At 44.9% G+C, this 22,735-nt stretch overlaps 1 protein-coding gene across 1 annotated transcript in view; it reads left to right on the forward strand.

The window, feature by feature from the left end:
• LOC115083303 (vomeronasal type-2 receptor 26-like) overlaps positions 1-22,735 on the forward strand; it is a 71,670-nt gene that overhangs the window by 43,604 nt on the left and 5,331 nt on the right. Inside the window, exons 5-6 of the mRNA XM_029587107.1 lie at positions 3,634-3,861; positions 14,724-14,847. Coding sequence (XP_029442967.1) covers positions 3,634-3,861; positions 14,724-14,847 — 352 coding nt within the window. The remainder of the gene's footprint in view (positions 1-3,633; positions 3,862-14,723; positions 14,848-22,735) is intronic.

The following is a 22,735-nucleotide window of genomic DNA, read 5'->3' on the forward strand; positions in this document are numbered from 1 at the left end:
TGTAATCTAATTTGTGTATGGATTTACTTTATGTTATGTGTTACATGCAGCAGCAACAAACTGTTGATGGGTGTGCGAGATAGTGTTTTGATAGCTCCCATGTTTATGGAAAAAAGTTATGAGAGTTTGGGGGGGCGGAAGTTTGGAGATCTCTCCTTTTGTGTATATTCAGGGTAACAAGGACTTTCCAGTGGGAGATAATGTAAACATCTTTTTTGATCGGGAGAAATTGGGGAATTACTCATATACAACATGTTTTGGGTATTGATGGTACAATTCAGCCCTTTCAGCAAATAAAAGAGCAGTTATCTTTGAGTAATGCAGATTTTTTTTGCTACCTACAATTAAGGCATTCTGTTTGCTTTTTAAAGAGAATTTATCTTAATCTCACTGTTGGCTCTAACCAATTTTTTTTTATAAAGGAAACAGATAAAGTTTCTCAAAACTACATAAGGTTTTTCAAGAAGCAGTTATTCAATTCAAGTCTCAAATTAGCCACGTCCTGGAGTAGGGAATTTGTCTGTTTCATCTGCAGATGCTTTACTGGGTTGTTTTAAAAGAATAAGAGGCCTCACAGGGAATGTTTACTTGAGAGAGATGTGTTTCAAATGTTTATGTAGGGCCTATTTTACCCCTGATAGAGTGCACAGAGCACATTTGATAGATACTGAATTATGTGAAAAATGCAGGGCAGGCCCAGATTCTTTAATACATGTATTTTGGACATGGCCTTGAACAAAAACATTTTGGTGTAAGGGGGCTTCTTATCTTGGTCATATTCTAGACCAAAGTGTTCCCTGCAGTGCCGATATCATTTTATTTCACGACTTTTCCTCACAACTGCAACTGAGAAATGAAAGGGAAAAGATATTTGTGAGGAAAGCTTTTCTTATGGGCACAAAGTCAATCTTATCCATCTGGAAGGGTTATGATGGGCCTTCTTTTTGGCATTAGCGCAATCAACTTCATTGGTTGATGAAAATGGAAACTCTTATCAAGTTGCTCTTTTTTTGCCCATAGAAGATCTTTTTTGAATGTTTGGCATAAATATGTACAAAATGTATCCCCTTGTGCTAGAAGTTGTCTTCTTCATTTTTAAGATGGTTCCCTGCTGGAATGGCTGAGCTACTGGGAGCATCGGTGTTAACAGGAGGCTTGTTTATTTTCTCTTCTTGTGGTTGGCAAGGGTGGGATAAAATGGGAGATTGGGGGTACATGAGTAGTGCAGTGGGCTTATGGTGCTGTGTGTTTACTGTATGCATATTTCTCATTGAACTGAATGATAATGTTTTTGTTGTGCCTGTCGGTTGTAGACAGCTGCGCCCTCTGTTGCTCACCTTTTTTTTCCCAGCTCCAGCAACTCTTGCTAAGATGGCCACCTCCACCTCTGAACGCCGACCTCCCTGTCATCCCTGGATGGCGTGGGCGATTGCATTTGCCATTTTGATTCGGGAGTAACCTAGGGCATGCGCGCACGTGCCAACCCCTCTCTTATGCATGTCATGGAGGAAACCTCGGGGGCGTCCCCTCCACATGACATCACTGCCTGGGTGTATTTAAACCTACCGGACCTTCCTTCCTACAAGTTAGCAAGGACTTCCTTCCTGCTGAATTCCTTTACTTTGCAGATGCATGTTTGTTCCAGTGTTCCTGTTTGAATGCCTTAGATACCTGCTCCTTGGGGGCCTTGCCGCTTTCCGGTCACCTGCTCCTCAGAGGGCCTTCTCTGTTCCAGTCTCTGCTTCTTCAGAGTGAGTACTGCAGGTACCCTGCCTGTCCCTCCTGCCTCGCTTGTCTTCTACAGTGTGGATTCTCGGCGTACCTCGCTCTGCGGACCACTACCGAATCTACCTTCCAAGCTTGTCATCTACAGTGTGGATTCTCAGCATATCCCGCTCTGTGGACCACTACAGACCTACACTAAAGCAAGCACTTGGAGAAAGCAGATGCCAGCACACCCCGCTCTGTGGGCTGCTACTGGATATCATCTCTGGGTAATTCATACTCTGGACTGTGCCAAACTGCCCATCCCAAGGGCAATCTTCCTCAAAGCAGTATAATAAATATCCTTTTCTCTCTGTGTCCATTACTGCTGAGACCTAGCCTATTGTGCGAGTCCCCACAGGGCTCTTCCCTGTGGGGAATTTTGTATATATATTGTTACCCACATTGAACTTGTGTGAATCTGTGGGCTGTAAGATTGTAAAATAAATAAATACCCTGGTGAGGGATTGCATTGGGCATAGAATTGATATACAGTGCATGGTATCCAGACAGTCCTGAGTCTGAAGTAATTGTCTGCACTGATTTATGAGACTTAGCAGGTGAGCAAGGTCACCTAGAGAGATGCACTGTCCTTAATTGTGAGCTTGGCATTTGTGTCCAGGGTAATTAATTTCCATGGATTATGAAATCCTGACTCTAATTATGGAGGGTGTAGAGCATGATCACCCTGCAGACCCATTTCTATGCTTTCCTGTGCTCTTGTGATGCTTTATCTTTCCATGCTTTTATGGTGGTGCAGATTATGCTGTGGTGAATATCTCTACAATGTGTTTATCCTTCTGAAATGTATGTTCTCTTACTATTTTAAGTCAATGAGGTATCACATCTACTCACATTTTTTATGCTCAAAAACTATGTGCACATAGGGCCGGTAACTTTCAAACAAGTGCACGGGTACACATGGCGTGCATTCGTTGGCTCGCACCCAGAGATGCGTACATTTTATAATGTACACGTATATATATGCACATTATAAAATAGCCTGGATGCACGTACATGTGCACTCTATTTTAAATGGATACATACATATACACGCAAATCTTGCTTCTACCGCATAAATGGGGAAATTTTACGAGGGATGCGCCCCGACACCATAGCTAGTTTTCCCAGTTCATTCCCAGTTCCACATTTAAGAGCTAGAACCTGCACCCCCTCCTAGTTTAATAGCCTCACTTCTATCCTGTTAGCCCTAACCCGTAAAACCCAGCTGACTAGCCTAGATGTTTTGTTTTATGACTTACATGTCTTCCATAGCAGTAGTAAAGTAACGCTGCAGGGGATCCCAGCATGTGCCTGGGAGCATAAGTATTTACGTGCACATCTCTTGGCCAGACCACACCCATGCTCTGTCTCCTTTTGGAAACGTTTTTACTTGTGTGCGCAGTGGGAGAGATGCGTGTCCTTGGGTGACATTTCAAATCTGCTCAGTGGTCGATTTATGTGTGTATCTCGCGGTTTTGGTGCACGTTAGGCTTTTAAAATTCACCTAATACAGGGTATTTTTAAAAAGCATTCCTGCTTAAATTTGGTTTTACTCATGTAAACGCACTTTACCCGTGTAAGTGGGCTTTTGAAAATTGCTCCAATATATGCCATTGAATTGTTCATATGATTTACTCGAGTAAGTGCACCTTACATGCGAAAATGGCTTCTTAAAATTGCTATGATAGTATATTATATTTAACGTGTAACTCTTTTGAAAATTACCTCTATATTGGATATATGATTAACGACATACAAAGGGATTGAATTGGCAAAAGTTTGAAATAAGTGAGCAGTAGCCATAGTTGTCAAGGCTTCAAGTCTAGACTGAGACAGAATTTTCTAACCATTTGTTTCTCTTTGTAGCTCAACCAATACATTAAGGAGGTTCACTTTAAAACCACTGATGGATATGAGATCTTCTTTGATGACAAAGGGAATGGGCCAGCTAACTATGACATCATAAACTGGGTCCTGCTCCCTAATGGTTCCTTAAGCAGCATCTCTGTTGGAAAATTCAATTTTTCAGCTTCAAGTGGGCAGCAGCTCTTTGTGAACCAAAGTGCCATCTTGTGGCATCCTTCCTATAACCAGGTTTGGCATGTTATATTCAGTTTTCAGGAGATTATTTATGGCACTCCATAAACGTAAACTGAAACTGGAGGAGGATAGCATTGTAAGCTATCAGCTTTGCAGTCAAGGCAAGGCAAGTCACACTTTTCCAACCAGAATCCAAAACATATTACAGGGCCTTTAGCAGATATTTCTAATACAAATGCTCTCTGGACTGATATGCTTACTTCTGATATTGTTCAAATTGTTTTTTTACTGTTGCACAACTGCTAAGAAAAATGTATATTTTTGTAAACCATTATAATGGCTCTACCGAATGACGGTATATAAAACTCAACAAATAAATAAATAAACAAAATGCAGAACAATGATTTAGTGCAGTGTAGGCACAGAGGATTTTACACAAGCACATCAGGAACATCAGATGCAATATATGAAGAGAGTGAGTTTAATATAGTGGGGCAGGATTTAGATATAAATACGCAGACTAAATAGGGTTCATGACTTTAGCCAAATAATGCTTCAAATAGCCATGTTTTCACCAGTTTTCTGAAGGATGCAACTGACGTAATGTTTTAGGGCATTTCACACACTTAGAGCTGAACCAGCAAAGTTGCTTTTAATGGTGTTGATTTGAAGCCTCACAGCAACACTGGATGCACCAGGATTGGTACCATTTACTGTCCTTACAGAGCCCAGGGGTCTTTTGGGGTGATGGATGATGTGGGAGGATTTGTGATGAGATTTTGGGTGGGAGGGGGAAGGATGGGGATTAGAAAGAGCCCAGAAGATGAGGTTTATTTCTGAATTTGAGGAGGGGTGGTGGTGAGGAGTCTGCTTGAACCAATTGGCCTGCAACAGTTTAATAATCTTTTCTTTTGTGTGTGTGGGGGGGGGGGGCAGGAATTTGGACACTAGGACCCACAGTTTAAATGATTTAGCAGGGGAGGTGGTGGGGGATTGGGCATGCAGGCCCGTAAGAATTTATTTTTAGTTTCATTTTTTACACCACTTAACTGGCTACAGTTTGAATAAACCAAAATGAACTAGTGCCTAAAAAAAAACCATTTTAGACTAAGAATATACAACCTACAGGGATTTAATGTGTTGCTACATAAACTCTGGTGTCCGGGAGCTCTGCGAGGAATCTCACCAAGGTAACAGTTGGGATTCCAACATGGGCAGGTACCATTTTTCCTTTAAATTAGTGAATAAATATTTGCAGTATAGTGCTTGTGATTTACAGTCAACCGTTCTGACAAAGAACTAGCTAAAGTTTACCAGCCCAAGGCAGCTCTCCTAAATGAACAATTCAATGTTTCTTTGGTCAGTTTCTGCAATGTTTCCAACTTAACTTATACTATCCAAGGACTGTCTTTAGTGATGTCAATAATAGGTGTCTCCTTGCAGGTAGAGCCCGCCCGACACTATCAATGATTCGGTGCTGTGCACCTGCTTCAGGGACCAGAGAGCTGAACAATTGTAAATACACTAACATTATTAAACGCATATTTCCCCCAGAATAGTAGCAATATACAAACAAAAATGTACTTGTGTGACAAGACTTGCTTTACGATGCCGCCTTTTTAGTCAGATGGTGTCCATTAATGCTAATGAGCATTTTAAAGAGGCAAAGGACCAATCAACTTTCTTGAGAGGGTTGGCTCTACCCCCACTGTTAACTGATCTGGTAAAACTCATCACAGACGTGCTAGCAATCACACTAATTTTCTAGTTAAACTGCTTAGTTTGTGGTAATGCAAATGTAGTAAAGAAAAAAACCTTTTATGTATTTTTAGCTGGCAAATTCGGCTATCGTGTAGAAGGAAAAGATCGCCTGACTAGTCTTCTATTAATTCCTCCAAATACATTGCATTGCTTTTTCATAGGCCTCTCCAAGGTCAAAGTTTTGAAATCAACTATAAAGGAATCTTTTGTAAGTTCTCTTTCACGTCATCATTAGCATTGTGAGCGCTGCAATCTTGTTCTATTTCTGACGCTTTTGTATAATCTTTTACTAATGGATAAAATTGAGGAATTAATGTCACTATTTGTTATCAAATATAGTAAAGCTGACAATTGCACTAAGCTCATAGGTAAAACAATACATTTGTAGAGACATAAAAATAAAAAATAAACCCTTTTATATGTCTTTTTGTATTTTTTGTATTTTTAACCGGCTTGGTCATAAGCATACATAACGGTACATTTTTGCTATAATGGAGCTAGTCATCCCCATAGAATTCATTCTTCAAAACACTGATTATACACGCCTCATGATGATAACATCCATCAGGATCTTATTTAATGCTTAATATTATAGATCTTTAAGAAGTGCTAGAATAAGAATGTGATTGCAGCGCTCAGCAAGCCCGTAATGACAAGCAAGTAAACTTACAAAACTTCTTCTATTGCCGATTTTAAGATTTGGACCTTAGAGTTCTATGATTAAGTGAAGAAGTGAATTCAAAGGACTGAATAGAAGATCAGCAAAGCAATCATTTTCTTATACATGGCTGAGATTGCTGGTTAAAAATACAAAAAATTTTTTAAAGGTTTCTTTTTTATTTTTGTGTCTCTACAAATTTATTGTTTTATCTAGCAGCTTAGTGTGATTGTCAGCTTTACTTCGATAATAATGCTATTTATTCCTAAATTGTATGCATTAGTAAAAGATTATACAAAAGCGTTAGAAAAAGAGTGAGATTGCAATGCTCACAATGCTAATAATGACGTGAAAGAGAACTTACAAAAGATCCCTTTATAGTTGATTTCAAAACTTCAACCTTGGAGAGGACTATGAAAAAGCAGTGCAATGTATTAGGAGGACTTAATAGAAGACTAGTCAAGTGATCTTATCTAGGGATGTGAATCGGAACTGGAATCGGTTCGGTTCTGATTCAAATCTTATAATTTTTATCATCCGGCCCGATTGGTTTTTTGTTTATTGGCTGCGCCCGATACGATAAACAAAAAACCCACCCCGACCCTTTAAACCTGACCCCTTAGCCTCCCCCACCCTCCCAAACCCCCCCAAAACGTTTTAAAATTACCTGGTGGTCCAGTGGGGGCGCGGGGAGCAATCTCCCGCTCTTGGGCCGCCGGCTGCGCTAATAAAAATGGCGCCGATGGCCCTTTGCCCTTACCATGTGACAGGGTATCTGTGCCATTGGCCGGCCCCTGTCACATGGTAGGAGCCGGCCAATGGCACAGATACCCTGTCACATGGTAAGGGCAAAGGGCCATCGGCACCATTTTTATTAGTAGCAGCCAACGGCCCGAGAGCGGGAGATCGCTCCCGGCGCCCCCACTGGACCACCAGGTGATTTTAAAACATTTTGGGGGGGTTTGGGAGGGTGGGGGAAGGTAAGGGATTCGTTTTAAAGGGTCAGGGTGGGTTTAGGGGTTGTTTTGGTGTGCCGGTTTTCCCGCCCTCCCCCCAAATAACTCCCGATAGTGGACACAAACCCGATTAACGATTTTCACGATAAATCAGGGGAATTTCTATTGTATCGTACTCTTTAACGATTTTTGATGATTTAAAAAATATCCCCACGATTTCCTAAAGCTTTATGGGGGAAGGTTATTTTGTTTTGTAGTAAAAATACTATGTGAAATTATTTTCTGTAACCCTATATTTCCTAATCAAGAAACTTCTTGTAAATTTGTTTAAATATGCAATAAAAATAAAATAAAAAAAAAATATATATATATATATATCGGACGATATTTTAAATCGTCAAAAAACGATTCACATCCCTAATCTTTTCCTTCTATACAATAGCCGAATTTGCTGGCTAAAAATGCACAAAAGGTTTTTCCTTTACTACATTTGCATTACCACAAACTAAGTGGTTTAATTGAGTGTGTTTGCTAGCACCTCTGTGGCAAGTTTTACCAGATCAGTTAATAGTGCGGGTGGAACTAGCCCTCTCAACAAAGTTGATTGGTCCTTCGCCTCTTTAAAATGCTCACTAGCGATAATGGATGTCGTCTGACTAACAAGGTAGCATCGTGAAGAAAGTTATGTCACACAAGTAAATTTTTGTTTGTATTTTACTACTACTCTCGGGGAAATATACATTTAATAATGTTACTGTATTTACAATTGTTCAGCTCTTTGGCCCCTGAAGCAGGCGCAGAGTGCCAAAACACTTGGGTAAATCCATGTTACTGTGTTCCAGTAAACCATGTCTTTTTATATGCTCTACGATTTTGATCTTTAGAATAGTTTCTACTGTTTTTCCCAGCACTGAAGTCAGGCTCACTGGTCTATAGTTTCCCAGATCGCTTCTAGAGCCCTTTTTAAATATTGGGATTACATTGGCCACCCTCCAGTCTTCAGGTCCAATGGATGATTTTAATGATAGGTTACAAATTTTAAATAATAAATCAGAAATTTCATTTATTAGCTCCTTCAGTACCCTAGGATGCATGCCATCTGGTCCAGGTGATTTGCTACTCTTTAGTTTGTCAATCTAGCCTACTACATCTTTCAGGTTCACAGTGATTTGGTTCAGTTCATCTGACTCCTCACCCTTGAAAACCATCTCTGGAACTGGTATCTCCCCAACATCTTCATGAGTAAACACGGAAGCAAAGAATTAATTTAGTCTTTCTGCAATGGTCTTATCCTCCCTAAGAGCCCCCTTTACCCCTTGGTCATCTAATGGTCCAACCGACTCCCTCACAGGTTTCTTGCTTCGGGTATATTTTTAAAAGTGTTTATGATGAATTTTTGCCTCTATGGCCAACTTCATTTCAAATTCTTTCTTCGCCTGTCTTATCAATGTTTTACACTTAACTTGACAATGTTTATGCTTTATCCTATTTTCTTGAGATGGATCCTTTTTCCAATTTTTGAAGGATATTTTTTTGGCTAAAATAGCCTCTTTCACCTCACCTTTTAACCATGCCAGTAATCATTTTGCCTCCCTTCCACCTTTCTTAATGCGTGGAATACATCTGGACTGCACATCTAGGATTGCATTTTTAAACAATGCCCATGGCTGTTGAACACTTTTAACCTTTGCAGCTGCACCTTTCAGTTTTTTTCTAGCTAATTTCTAGCTAATTTTCTCAAAGTTTCCCTTTTGAAAATGTAGTGTTAGAGCTGTAGATTTACTTACTGTCCCCCTTCCAGTTATTAGTTTAAATTTGATCATGTTATAATCACTATTGTCAAGTGGCCCCACCACTGTTACCTCTCTTCAAATTCTGAGTTCCACTAAGAATTAAATCTAAAATAGCTCCCTCTCTCATTGGTTCCTGAACCAATTGCTCCATGCAGCAGTCATTTATTACATCCAGGAACTTTATGTCTCTAGCACTGCCAAATTGGTTAGCTTCCCTAATTTCTCTTAGAATTTCATCATCTGTCTGACCATTTTGTCCAGGTGGATGGTAATATACTCCTATACTCTTACCCAACACACATGGGATTTCTATTGAACATTTAGTCTCTTGTATGATCTTTATCCTGTTGGACTCTATACCCTCCTGGACATAAAGTGCCATACCTCCACCATGTTGATCCTCCCTATCATTGCGATATAATGTGTACTCTGATATAGCACTGTCTCATTGGTTATCTTCCTTCCACCAGGTCTTTGTGATGCCAATTATGTCAATCTCATCATTTACTGCTATACATTCTAACTCTCCCATTTTACTTCTTAGACTTATAGAAACATAGAAACATAGAAATGACGGCAGAAGAAGACCAAACGGTCCATCCAGTCTGCCCAGCAAGCTTCACACATTTTTTCTCTCATACTTATCTGTTTCTCTTAGCTCCTGGTTCTATTTCCCTTCTACCCCCACCATTAATGTAGAGAGCAGTGATGGAGCTGCATCCAAGTGAAATATCTAGCTTGATTAGTTAGGGGTAGTAGGGGTAGTAACCGCGGCAATAAGCAAGCTACACCCATGCTTATTTGTTTTACCCAGACTATGTTATACAGCCCTTATTGGTTGTTTTTCTTCTCCCCTGCCGTTGAAGCAGGGAGCTATGCTGGATATGGTGAAGTATCAGGTTTTTTTCTCCCCTGCCGTTGAAGCAGAGAGCTATGCTGGATATGCGTGAAGTATCAGTTTTTCTTCTCTCCTGCCGTTGAAGCAGAGAGCTATGCTGGATATGCGTGAAGTATCAGTTTTTCTCCCATGCCGTTGAAGCAGAAAGCCATGCTGGATATGCATCGAAAGTGAAGTATCAGGCACATTTGGTTTGGGGTAGTAACCGCCGTAACAAGCCAGCTACTCCCCACTTTGTGAGTGTGAATCCTTTTTTCTTCTCCCCTGCCGTTGAAGCTATGCTGGATATGCGTGAAGCATCAGTTTTTCTTTTCCCCTGCTGTTAAAGCAGAGAGCTATGCTGGATATGCATCGAAAGTGAAGTATCAGGCACATTTGGTTTGGGGTAGTAACCGCCGTAACAAGCCAGCTACTCCCCGCTTTGTGAGTGCGAACCCTTTTTTCTTCTCCCCTGCCGTTGAAGCAGAGAACTATGCTGTATATGCATTGAAAGTGAAGTATCAGGCTTATTTGGTTTGGGGTAGTAACCGCCGTAACAAGCCAGCTATTCCCCTCTTTGTGAGTGCAAATCCTTTTTTTCCACATTTCCTCTTGCTGTTGAAGCTTAGAGCGATGTTGGAGTCACAGTAAGCATGTGTATGTTTATTGAATAAGGGTATTGTCTCCAGGCAGTAGCCATCATTATGGCGAGTCACCCACTCTTCATTGGCGGCCTCTTGACTTTATGGATCCACAGTGTTTATCCCACGCCCCTTTGAAGTCCTTCATAGTTCTGGTCTTCACCACTTCATCCGGAAGGGCATTCCAGGCATCCACCACCCTCTCCGTGAAGAAATACTTCCTGACATTGGTTCTGAATCTTCCTCCCTGGAGCTTCAAATCGTGACCCCTGGTTCTGCTGATTTTTTTCCTACGGAAAAGGTTTGTTGTTGTCTTTGGATCATTAAAACCTTTCAAGTATCTGAAAGTCTGTATCATATCACCTCTGCTCCTCCTTTCCTCCAGGGTGTACATATTTAGATTCTTCAATCTCTCCTCGTACGTCATCCGATGAAGATCCTCCACCTTCCTGGTCACCCTTCTCTGTACCGCCTCCATCTTGTCTTTGTCTTTTTGTAGATACGGTCTCCAGAACTGAACACAGTACTCCAGGTGAGGCCTCACCAAGGACCTGTACAAGGGAATAATCACTTCCCTTTTCTTACTCGATATTCCTCTCTCTATGCAGCCCAGCATTCTTCTGGCTTTTGCTATCGCCTTGTCGCATTGTTTCGCAGACTTCATATCATTAGACACTATCACCCCAAGGTCCCTCTCCTGCTCCGTGCACATCAGCCTTTCCCCCCCATCGAATACAGTTTATTCGGATTTCCACTCCCCATATGCATGACTTTGCACTTCTTGGCATTGAATCTCAGCTGCCATATCTTCGACCACTCTTCCAGTTTCCTTAGATCCTGTTTCATTCTCTCCACTCCTTCTGGCGTGTCCACTCTGTTGCAGATCTTAGTGTCATCCGCAAAAAGACAAACCTTACCTTCTATCCCGTCTGCAATGTCGCTCACAAAGATATTGAACAGGACCGGTCCCAACACCGATCCTTGCGGTACACCACTTAAAACCGCTCTCTCTTCAGAGAAGGTTCCATTAACCATCACACATTGTCTTCTGTCCGTCAACCAATTTGCAATCCAGGCCACCACCTCGGCACTCACTCCTAAGCTTCTCGTTTTATTCACCAGTCTCCTGTGAGGAACCGTATCAAAAGCTTTGCTGAAATCCAAGTATATGATATCGAGTGCTCTTCCTTGATCCAATTCCTTGGTTACCCAGTCAAAAAAGTCAATCAGATTTGTCTGACAGGATCTTCCCCTGGTGAATCCATGTTGCCTCTGGTCCATCAATTCTCCGGACTGTAGATAGTTCACTATTCTCTCTTTCAGCAGTGACTCCATTACTTTTCCCACCACCGAAGTAAGGCTAACCGGGTTGGCATAGTTTTCAGAGTGTGTTTTTTGTTTGTATTAACAACCTGCTTTTCAGTTGTTCAGGATAATTTGGAAATCTTTAGTTCAAGTGATTTTTTACATATAGGCACATGGACTACGTTTGCTTTTATTGGAACCTCTCTGTTGGGATGCCTAACTTGCCTGTTTCATTAGTATCCTTCAAGCATACATTCCTCCGAACCATGCACTGCTGAGTGTCTGTCGGCTTTCCCCCTTCTTCTAGTTTAAAAGCTGCTCTATCTCCTTTTTAAAAGTTAGTGCCAGCAGCTTGGTTCAACTCTGGTTAAGGTGGAGCCCATCCTTTCAAAAAAGTCTCCCCTTCCCAAACGTTTCCCCAGTTCCTTAGAAAACTGAATCCTTCTTCCCTGCACCATCATCTCATCCACGAATTGAAACTTTGGAGCTCTGCCACCCTGGAGATTCTGGATTTCAGCTTTCTAACTAAAACCCTAAATTTGGCTTCCAGAACCTCTCTCCCACATTTTCTTATGTCGTTGGTGCTCACATGTACCATGACAGCCGGCTCCTCCCCAGTACTGTCTTTAATCCTATCTAGGTGATGCGTGAGGTCTGCCACCTTCACACCTGGCAGGCAAGTTACCAGGCGGTCCTCACGTCCACCAGCTACCCTGCTATCTACTTTTCTAATAATTAAATCACCAACTATGATGGCTGACCTAACCCTTCCCTCCTGGGCAGAAGCCCTGGGAGACTTGTCCTCAGTGCGAGAGGACACTTTGTCAGAACACTTGACTGTAAATTACAAGCACTATACCACAAAAACTGACTCGCAAATTTTAAGTAAAAATGGTACCTGCCCATGTTGGTATCCCAACCTGTTCCTTGGAGAGATTCCTCGCAGAGATATTGGATGCCAGAGTTTATTTAGCAACACAATAAATCCCTGTAGTTTGTATATTCTATAGTTTGAATATAGCCAGTTAAGATTAAAGTTCTCCATGTACACATGCTTAAGAAACTGTACACCTAACATTATATTCAAACTTTGCTGGTTAAATTTAAAAGTTATCCATCTAAAGTTATCCAGATGATATTAGGTGTACATTCATCTGGAGACTGTCCTGCTGAATATCCATGAGACGTTTTCCTGGAAAATGTAGCTGCAGATCATTCCACTCACCTCTTTTCTGGATATTATCCTGTATATAATAATAGTACAAATGAAAAAAATAAAATCAATAATAATAAAATGCACATAATACTGAATACTTAATTCAAGGGTGATTTTAATATAAAACTGTAAATATATAGGTAATGCCTGTGCTGATAATCCTGAATAAAGACCCCAGGAATCACATCTTAAACAGTTTCTTAAGTTCTACCTTTCTATGATATTAAATTTTATCAAACAATCCAGAATTCCATAAACAGGGGAACAGGTGGGGCGGGGGTGCAGGAGGGAGAATAATCTTCTAGGTCTTGTGCTTTGCTTTTACTCAGATCCTACTGTAAAGCACTCTTATGGTAAGGCAGGTAATAAAGAAAGTTGATGAGGATGGTGGAACCCATCTCCCCACTACCAGAAATTCAGCCACAAAATGGGCCAAAAATGAACTAAACAAATTGAACCAAAACTATCTTACCTGACATCACTATAGGACCTGCTCTTTTCACTGCAGAAACTGTGAGGATGTTGCAGTAAGTACACTGGGAGGGTCATTTTATAACAGAGCAGTGCAGAGTGGAGTTCCTTCTAGGCACAGACTTTAACCCAAATTCTTTATGTGAACATATGTACATAAGTTCAATTTGAATTCTCACATGTACGTGCTTTGGTACGCGAACAAACTCAGCCATAGAATTGTGATTATAACTTGTGCAGGTGAAGTTATGTGCAAACAATTTAAAATTGAAAAGAGTGCCCTACACTCAATGCCTTTCCCCAGTTCACTTCAAACTGTGTCTCATGTGTACTTTTATGTGTACTGAACATAAGAACATAAGAAAATGCCATACTGGGTCAGACCAAGGGTCCATCAAGCCCAGCATCCTGTTTCCAACAGTGGCCAATCCAGGCCATAAGAACCTGGCAAGTACCCAAAAACTAAGTCTATTCCATGTAACCATTGCTAATGGCAGTGGCTATTCTCTAAGTGAACTTAATAGCAGGTAATGGACTTCTCCTCCAAGAACTTATCCAATCCTTTTTTAAACACAGCTATACTAACTGCACGAACCACATTCTCTGGCAACAAATTCCAGAGTTTAATTGTGCGTTGAGTAAAAAAGAACTTTCTCCGATTAGTTTTAAATGTGCCCCATGCTAACTTCATGGAGTGTCCCCTAGTCCTTCTACTATCCGAAAGAGTAAATAACCGATTCACATCTACCCGTTCTAGACCTCTCATGATTTTAAACACCTCTATCATATCCCCCCTCAGTCGTCTCTTCTCCAAGCTGAAAAGTCCTAACCTCTTTAGTCTTTCCTCATAGGGGAGTTGTTCCATTCCCCTTATCATTTTGGTAGCCCTTCTCTGTACCTTCTCCATCGCAATTATATCTTTTTTGAGATGCGGCGACCAGAATTGTACACAGTATTCAAGGTGCGGTCTCACCATGGAGCGATACAGAGGCATTATGACATTTTCCGAACAGCCATTTACACACATAGGAGCACGATTTGTGCATAAATGGCTTTGAAAATCAGTCACCAAAATTTCTGAGAGCAGAACAAATAGTGAGCTTTATTTATTAAGTTATTTTCCCTTGGACTCAACATGGGAAAAAAGCCCCAGTAAATCAGGCCCAGAGTCCCTCAGAAAGAGAATCAAGTGCTAAACATGGAATATGACTGGATTTCTCGTTTTTGTCTCTCCTCAGACCCCCCGCTCTGTCTGCTCTGAGAGTTGTGTTCCTGGATTCAGGAAAGTTCTTCAGAGTCAGAAGCCGATCTGCTGCTTTGACTGCATCCCTTGCTCTGAAGGAGAATTTTCCAACAAAACAGGTAAATCTGAAATATCTACAAACAATACAGATACACACATGCACATGCTACAGCTATACATGCAAACTCAAAGCACACACAAAATATACTAGATACGTTTAGTTTATTAGTTTAGTTTATTAGCATTTTTATACCTTCATGTTATGCTCAGGCTTGTGAACCCTTGGGCCGATGGGAGGATGGTATACCTTAGGAGGAAGATCCGTAGGTTCTCCCGTCGGGTGGCGAGGCAGGAACAGAAGATGTGACCAGCTGACCCACGGCACTGGAAAATGAGGCGACTGTGGAGGCAGACGAAGAGTCAATGCATCGAGGAAAGGAACTGAGTCTTCACCACTGGTAGCCCGTGGTCCCCCCGGGAGGAGCCCGTAGGGACCCGGGCCACTGGGACTTAGGTGGGCCCTTGGAGAAGATGGTCAAGAAGAAGTCCAAGGTCAAGTGCCAGAGGGTCGTCCCTTAGCAGTCCGAGGTCACACACCAAGGGATCGTCGCTTGCCAGTCTGAAGTCACACACCAGGAATCACCGCTTGCCAGTCCGAAGTCAGGAACCAAAAACACCAAGACAAGACAGGAACAAGGATCCGAAGTAGAAGAACTCACCGAAGCAAGCAGACCTGACTAACCCAAAAGTTGCTAAGTCAAGGAATGAGCAGAGGAAGCCTCCTTTTATACTTCCTCTGCTCGGGCTCATTGAAAGTAGTTAAAGGGATCAGGTCCCTTTAAATCTAGTGAGGGGGCACGGCCTCGCGCCTAAGATGGTGGCAGCCATCTTGGATTCCAGCCGCGGGGAAGAAGCTGTTTGATGCCGCGCAGGAGGAGCAGGGACAGCTCCCAGCCCAGCGGTCACCTTGGGGGCCCGCGCTGACGCGCGGGAACAACAGCACCAGACCACGGCTCTCCTCCTGATGCTTGCCGCGGCGGGTGGTGGTCAGGTAGGGGAGCGCGCCCGCAGCCATCCGTGGGCGTGGAACACAACAGTACCCCCCCTCTTTAGGGCGCCTTCCTGGAGGCCTGGGTTTAGTCGATGGTCTCTGTGGAATTGCTCAAGCAAGCCTCGGTCTAGTATGTTGGCCAATGGCTCCCAAGTGTTTTCTTCGGGGCCAAACCCCTCCCACACTAACAGGTACTCCCATTTCTTCCTATGCTTCCTCACGTCCAAGACCTCTCGGACATTATAGGTGAGGTCATCTTCGGAGGCATTAGTTTGGGGAGTCGGAGGCGTGCTGGCAGGCCATGATAACACCAGAGGCTTCAAGAGGGAAACATGGAATGTGTTGTGTATCTTGAGGGAAGGCGGAAGGCGAAGCTGATATGAAGCGGCACCAACCTGTAGGATGATAGGAAATGGCCCAATAAATCGCGGGGCAAGCTGCGCTGATGGCAGCTTCAGGCGGATGAAATGCGTGCTCAGCCATACCTTTTGGCCTGGCCTGAGAGGCGGGTATGGTCTTCTTCGCTGATCAGCATACCTTTTTGCCGCCTGTCTGGCTTTGATCAGAGCGCGTTGTGTGGAGATCCACAGGCGGTGTAACTTGTCTGCAGAGAGTTGGGCTACCGGGGACGTAACTGAAATGGGAACTGGCAGCGGCGGGCGTGGCTGCTTCCCATACACTGTCTGAAATGGCGAGGATCCGTTAGCCGTGGAGAGATGAGAATTAAGTGCAAATTCTGCCCAGGGTAGCAGGCTAGCCCAGTCATCCTGTTTCTCATTGATGTAAATACGGAGGAACTGCTTTAAGGTTTGGTTTGTTCTCTCTGCAAGACCATTGGTCTGTGGGTGGTAAGCAGACGTATAGTCTAAGGTAACGTCAAACTTCTGGCAGAGGGCCCTCCAAAACCTGGCAGTAAATTGAGACCCTCGATCCGACAGGATACTTCTAGGTAGGCCATGTAGCCTGAAGAGTGGCACAAAGTGCGCCATTTTATTAAACCGGTCGACGACAGCCATATGGACATGTTGCCACTGGATGGTGGCAGATAGACCACGAAGTCGGTTGCCACATGAGTCCACGGTTCCGAAGGTGCTGGTAAAGGCTGAAGCAAGCCCGGGGTCGAACCGGGGATCCTCTTGTGCCGAGCACATGACTGGCAGGACTCTACGTAAGCCCGGACATCTTTGTTGACCTTAGGCCACCAGTAATATCGGCGCAGGGTCTGTAAGGTCCGGGATTGTCCTGGATGACCGGAACAGCGGGAATCGTGAGCCCACGCCAGGACTTGTTCCCGCAAGTGCAGCGGGACCAGAGTTTTCCCGGGAGGGATGGTCGTGGTGGCAGACAGAAGGATGCGTGACGGCTCAATGATGAACTGAGGTTCATCAGAATTCTCCATAGACTCAAATACCCGTGATAGGGCGTCGGCCTTGACAGTCTTCCCGGCGGGTCTGTAACGGAGAATAAAATTAAATCGGGTGACGAATAGGGCCCAACGTGCCTGCCATGGGTTGAGTCATTGTGCCCGATGCAGGTACTCTAGGTTTTTATGGTCTGTGTAGACAGTAAACTGGTGTTGTGCCCCCTCTAGCCAAAGGCGCCACTCTTCTAGGGCTACCTTTATAGCTAAGAGCTCCTTGTCGCCTATGGCGTAGTTCCGCTCTGCCGGAGAGAACTGGTGGGAGAGGAAGGCACACGGACATAGCTTATGACTTTTGGAAGTCTGACTCAGAACGGCCCCCATGCCTTCTGAGGACCCGTCCACTTCGATGACAAACGGCCGCTGCGGATCCGGATGCCAAAGGCACGGTTGTCGCAGGAATGCCTCCTTGAGGTGACAAAAGGCGACCTCCACTCCTGGAGGCCAATTCTTGGGGTCCGCACCTTTCCGGGTCAGGGCTGTCATCAGGGCAACGATGGACGCATAATGCGGTATGAATGATCGGTAATAATTGGCGAAACCCAAGAACCGTTGGAGTGCCTTTAATCCAGACGGCTACAGCCATTCCCAAATGGCTTTCAGCTTTTGTGGGTCCATACGGAATCCCTCACTTGAGACGATGTACCCCAGGAAGGGAAGAGACTCCTGTTCAAAAAGGCACTTTTCAAGTTTCGCATATAGTCTATGCTCTCAGAAGCGTTGCAATACCTGGGCGACGTGCTGATGGTGAGTGGTCAGGGAGTTCGAGAATATCAAAATGTCGTCCAGGTACACAACCATGCACTTATACAAAATATCGTGGAGTATCTTGTTCATGGTGTTCTGGAACACCGCTGGAGCATTACAGAGCCCAAACGGCATCACCAAATACTCATATTGGCTGTCTCGAGTATTGAAGGCCATCTTCCATTCATCACCTTCCTTGATGCGAATCAGGTTGTAGGCCCCTCGGAGATCCAACTTGGAGAAGATCCTCACACCTTGCAGCCAATCGAAGAGCTCAGAGATGAGGGGCAAGGGGTAACGGTCCTTGACCGTTATGGAATTCAGGCCCTGGTAGTCAATGCAAAGGCGAAGGCTTCCGTCCTTCTTCCCAACGAAGAAGAACCCAGCTCCTGCTGGGGACTTTGACTTTCGAATGAAGCCCCTCTCCAGATTCTCTCTGATATACTCTGTCATGGCCTGCGTCTCTGCAGGCAACAGAGCATAGGTGCGTCCCCGAGGAGGCTCTGTGCCAGGGAGGAGGTTGATGGCACAATCGAACGATCGATGAGGTGGAAGTATCTCGGCCTTTTGGTTTGAAAAAACATCCGCATAGGAGGCATAGGAGGCCGGCAGGCCTGGAAGACTGGTGGAGTCAATTGAACATGAGACTGGGATCACTGGAGGCAATTGCCGTGACAATTCGGCCCCCAGTGAGATAGCTGCAGGTTCTTCCAGTTGAACTGGGGAGTGTGCTCCTGGAGCCAGGGAAGGCCCAGGATGACCCGATATATGGAATACTCCAAAACATAGAACGGCATCTGCTCTTGATGAATGACCCCAGCCCTCAGCTGGACGGGAACCGTGGTGTGTGTCACACATTCCGGAAGAGGTTTCCCTTAGATCGAGGAGATGACCAAAGGAACTGGAAGATGAACTTGTGGGATCTTTAAGTGTTCCACCAGGCTCTTCATAATGAAATTGCCACCGGCGCCGGAGTCCACCAGGGCTAACATGTGGAACTCCCCATCCGCAGAGGTTAACACCACTGGCAGTGTTAGTGGAGGTGCAGGTGAAGTATGGCCCAGGAAGAGGCTTCCTTCAGGTCCTAGGCCCGGGAGTTTCCCAACCGCATCAGGCATGCGGCTATTTGATGGCCTGCTGCTCTGCAGTAAAAACAAAGTCCTTCCTTCATTCGCCGCTGGCACTCTTGTGGAGAGACGCTCCCACGGCCCAACTCCATGGGCTCATCGGCGGGTGTTCGAAGGGCTCCTGATGCGCCCTTGGGGGAAGGCGAGGGCCTTCTCACTGCTTTTACTTCTGGAAGGCAAAACGCATACGATGATCCACTCGATTGGTTAATTCTATCATGCAATTGAAGTCATCTGGAAGTTTCTTCGCTGCTAGTTCATTCTGAAGGCGCGAGGCTAGCCCTTGCAAGAAGATCCCGTGGAGGCAATCCTCTCTCCAATTTAACTCTTCGGCTAGTGTCGGAATTCTGTTGTGTATTCGGCCACTCTCCGAGTACCCTGTTACAACCGGAGCAATTCTGAGACAGCAGTGGGTTTACGGACAGGCTCATTAAATATCTGTCAGAAAGCAGACAGAAACTGATTCAAGTTTCCAAACACTGGGTCTCCTCTTTCCCATAGGTGAGAGGCCCAGATCAAGGGCTTTCCATTGAGCAGAGACATAATGTAACTGGTTTTGACCAGGTCGCTAGGAAACTGAGCAGGCAACAAGGAAAAGCGAACCTGGCACTGACTAAGAAATCCCCGACACAGCTTTGCGTCTCCAGCATATCGAGAGGGTGCCGGGAGTTGCGTGGGAATTACCTGCCCAAGATTGCCCATGGTGGCCTGGATGGCGCCTTGCTGAGTAGGGCGGCCTCCTTGAGCCACGGGCGGGGACGGCAGCATGGGGTTCATGGGCCCTAATGCCTCGAGGCGTTGGTTCAGGCCCTCCACAGCAGAGACAAGGGCATCAAGGGTCTTTTGCTGATCCTTCAGGCGCTGGGCCATTCCAGGAATGGCCTGGCGGGCAGATACCTCCGCCGGGTCCATGGACTTGGCAATCTGATATGCTCGGGCTTGTGAACCCTTGGGCCAACGGGAGGATGGTATACCATAGGAGGAAGATCTGTAGGTTCCCCGTCGGGTGGCGAGGCAGGAACAGAAGATGTGACCAGCTGACCCTCGGCACTGGAGACTGAGGCAACTGTGGAGGCAGACGAAGAGTCGTGACGTCGAGGAAAGGAAATGAGTCTTCGCCACTGGAAGCCCACGGTCCCCCCAGAAGGAGCCCATAGGGACCAGGACCGCTGGGACTTAGGTGGACCTTTGAGAGGTCAAGGAGACGAGCGTTCGGTGCAAGGACTGACTGGAGCTTCATCCCTGGAAGCCTGCGGTCCCCCCGGGAGGAGCCTGTAGGGACCCAGGCCACTGGGACTTAGGTGGGCCCTTGGAGACGATGGTCAAGAAGAAGTCCAAGGTCACACACCAGGAATCACTGCTTGCCAGTCCGAAGTCACACACCAATCCAAAGTCAGGAACCAGGAACACCAAGATAAGACAGCAACAAGGATCCAAAGTAGAAGAACTCACCGAAGCAAGCAGACCTGACTAACCCAAAAGTTGCCAAGTCAAGGAATGAGCAGAGGAAGCCTCCTTTTATACTTCCTCTGCTCTGGCTCATTGAAGACAGCTGGAAGTAGTTAAAGGGATCAGGTCCCTTTAAATCTAATGAGGGGGCATGGCCTTGCGCCTAAGATGGCGGCAGCCATCTTGGATTCAGGGAGCGGGGGAGAAGCTGTTTGATGCCGCGCAGGAGGAGCAGGGACGGCTCTCAGCCCGGCGGTCAACTCGGGGGCCCGCGCCGATGCGCAAGAACAACGGCACCGGACCACGGCTCTCCTCCTGATGCTTGCTGCGGCGGTTCGCAGTCGCAGTCAGGTAGGGGGGCGTGCCCTCGGCCATCCACGGGCACGGAACACAACGCTTCACATCGGCAAGGACTTCACAATGGTTTACAAATTATGGGGGTCATTTTCCAAGGAGTTACCGCAGGTGATAATTCCGCAAATCGCGCTAACAGCCGTTAACGCGATTTGCGAATGCAAATTTTTAATTTTGTATACAGGGGGTGGAGCAAATGTAAAGTAAGTATTTATCGTGTGCCGCGAAACACATGCTTATTAGCATAAGGTACACCCCTTTTTGGTATCGCATGCGATATTGGAAAATGAGGCCCTATGACAGCAAGAAAATACATTTTGTTAAAATAGTAACAACTAAAAACTAAATAAAAGGAGAAAAATTAAATAAATTAGCTGTTAGAGTAAAAGACGTATAATGAAATAAAAAAGACAAGCCTAAAACAAAGTATCATATTACATAAAGTATAAATAGTACTAACAAGCTTTTAAATTCAATTAATATTCCTAAAAAAATAAAAAGATAAGAACAGGTTTCAAAAAGTTAAGCACATAATAAATTCTGGTGTTTCGCAGCAAATTTCTTAAGTTTCATGTTCTGTAAAGGCTCATTTGAATAACCAAATTTTCAATTCCGCTTTAAATTGCTTTTTTCTGCTAATATTCTCAAGTACATTGGTACTTGGTACAAATCGGAAGCCGATCCAGTTCACTGTATAGCGGTAAAGAAAGCGAAGATCGGTGTATGAAAAGCCCTTTATTGGAAATGGCCTGACTCTGGCCGAGTTTCGCTCTTTAGTCGAGAGCAGCCTCAGGGGCAACTAAAAACAAATTATATATAAAATTAAAAAATTGAACACACATACAAAAACAGATAAAAATTAGATAGACAACATACATGGATGTACAAACTTCACAAACAAATCAAATCATAACATGTATATGTGATGACATCATAATGGTATACAGAGGAACACAGATTGCAAAATACGAACTGAAAAACAGAGGGGTAGATTTTAACTACTTGCGCGATCGCGTACTTTTGTTCGCGCACCAGGTGCGAAAAAAGTACGCTGGATTTTATAAGATACGCACGTAGCCACGCGTATCTTATAAAATCCGGGGTCGGCGCGCGCAAGGGGGTGCACATTTGTGCAACCTGCGCGCGCCGAGCCCAGCGCGCGCTGCCTGTTCCCTCCGAGGCCGTGCCGATTTCGGAGCGGCCTCAGAGGGAACTTTCCTTCGCCCTCCCCCCACCTTCCCCTCCCTTTCCCTACCTAACCCACCCCCCCAGCCCTATCTAAACCCCCCCACCCACCTTTGTTGGCAAAGTTACGTCTGCTGAAAGCAGGCGTAACTTTGCGCGCGTCGGCCGGCAGCCCCACTCCGTCCTCCGGTCCCGGGGGCTGGCCCGGAGGCCTCGACCATGCCCCGGGCCAGCACCACACCCCGGGCCGGCGCCACGCCCCCGGGCCCGCCCCCGAAACAGCTCAGCCCCGAAACGCCGCTTCGTTTCAGGAACGCCCCCGGACACGCCCCCTCCCGCCCCTTTTCGAAAGCCCCGGGACTTACGCGCGTCCCGGGGCTTTACGCGCGCCGGTGGCCTATGCAAAATAGGCGCGGCGGCGCACGGGGGCCTTTTAAAATCCGCCTTAGAGTGTGTATGCAGATAACAAATAGCGACAAACAGCAAAAGGTAAATAGAATCATGAAAGAGCTGGAGAGGACAACTTGGTGTTAGTCTGGGACACAGAAAAACGGGAACTATATGTTAAAAATAGATAAAAACTAGGGAGTAAAGTAAAATAAAACATGTTGAAATAATAAAAAATGAGGACATGAAAAAATGAACAAAGAAAAGCTAAAGAATGCTTACTGCAT

The sequence above is a fragment of the Rhinatrema bivittatum genome, chromosome 2, assembly GCF_901001135.1.
Source record: "Rhinatrema bivittatum chromosome 2, aRhiBiv1.1, whole genome shotgun sequence".
Lineage (NCBI taxonomy): Eukaryota > Metazoa > Chordata > Amphibia > Gymnophiona > Rhinatrematidae > Rhinatrema > Rhinatrema bivittatum.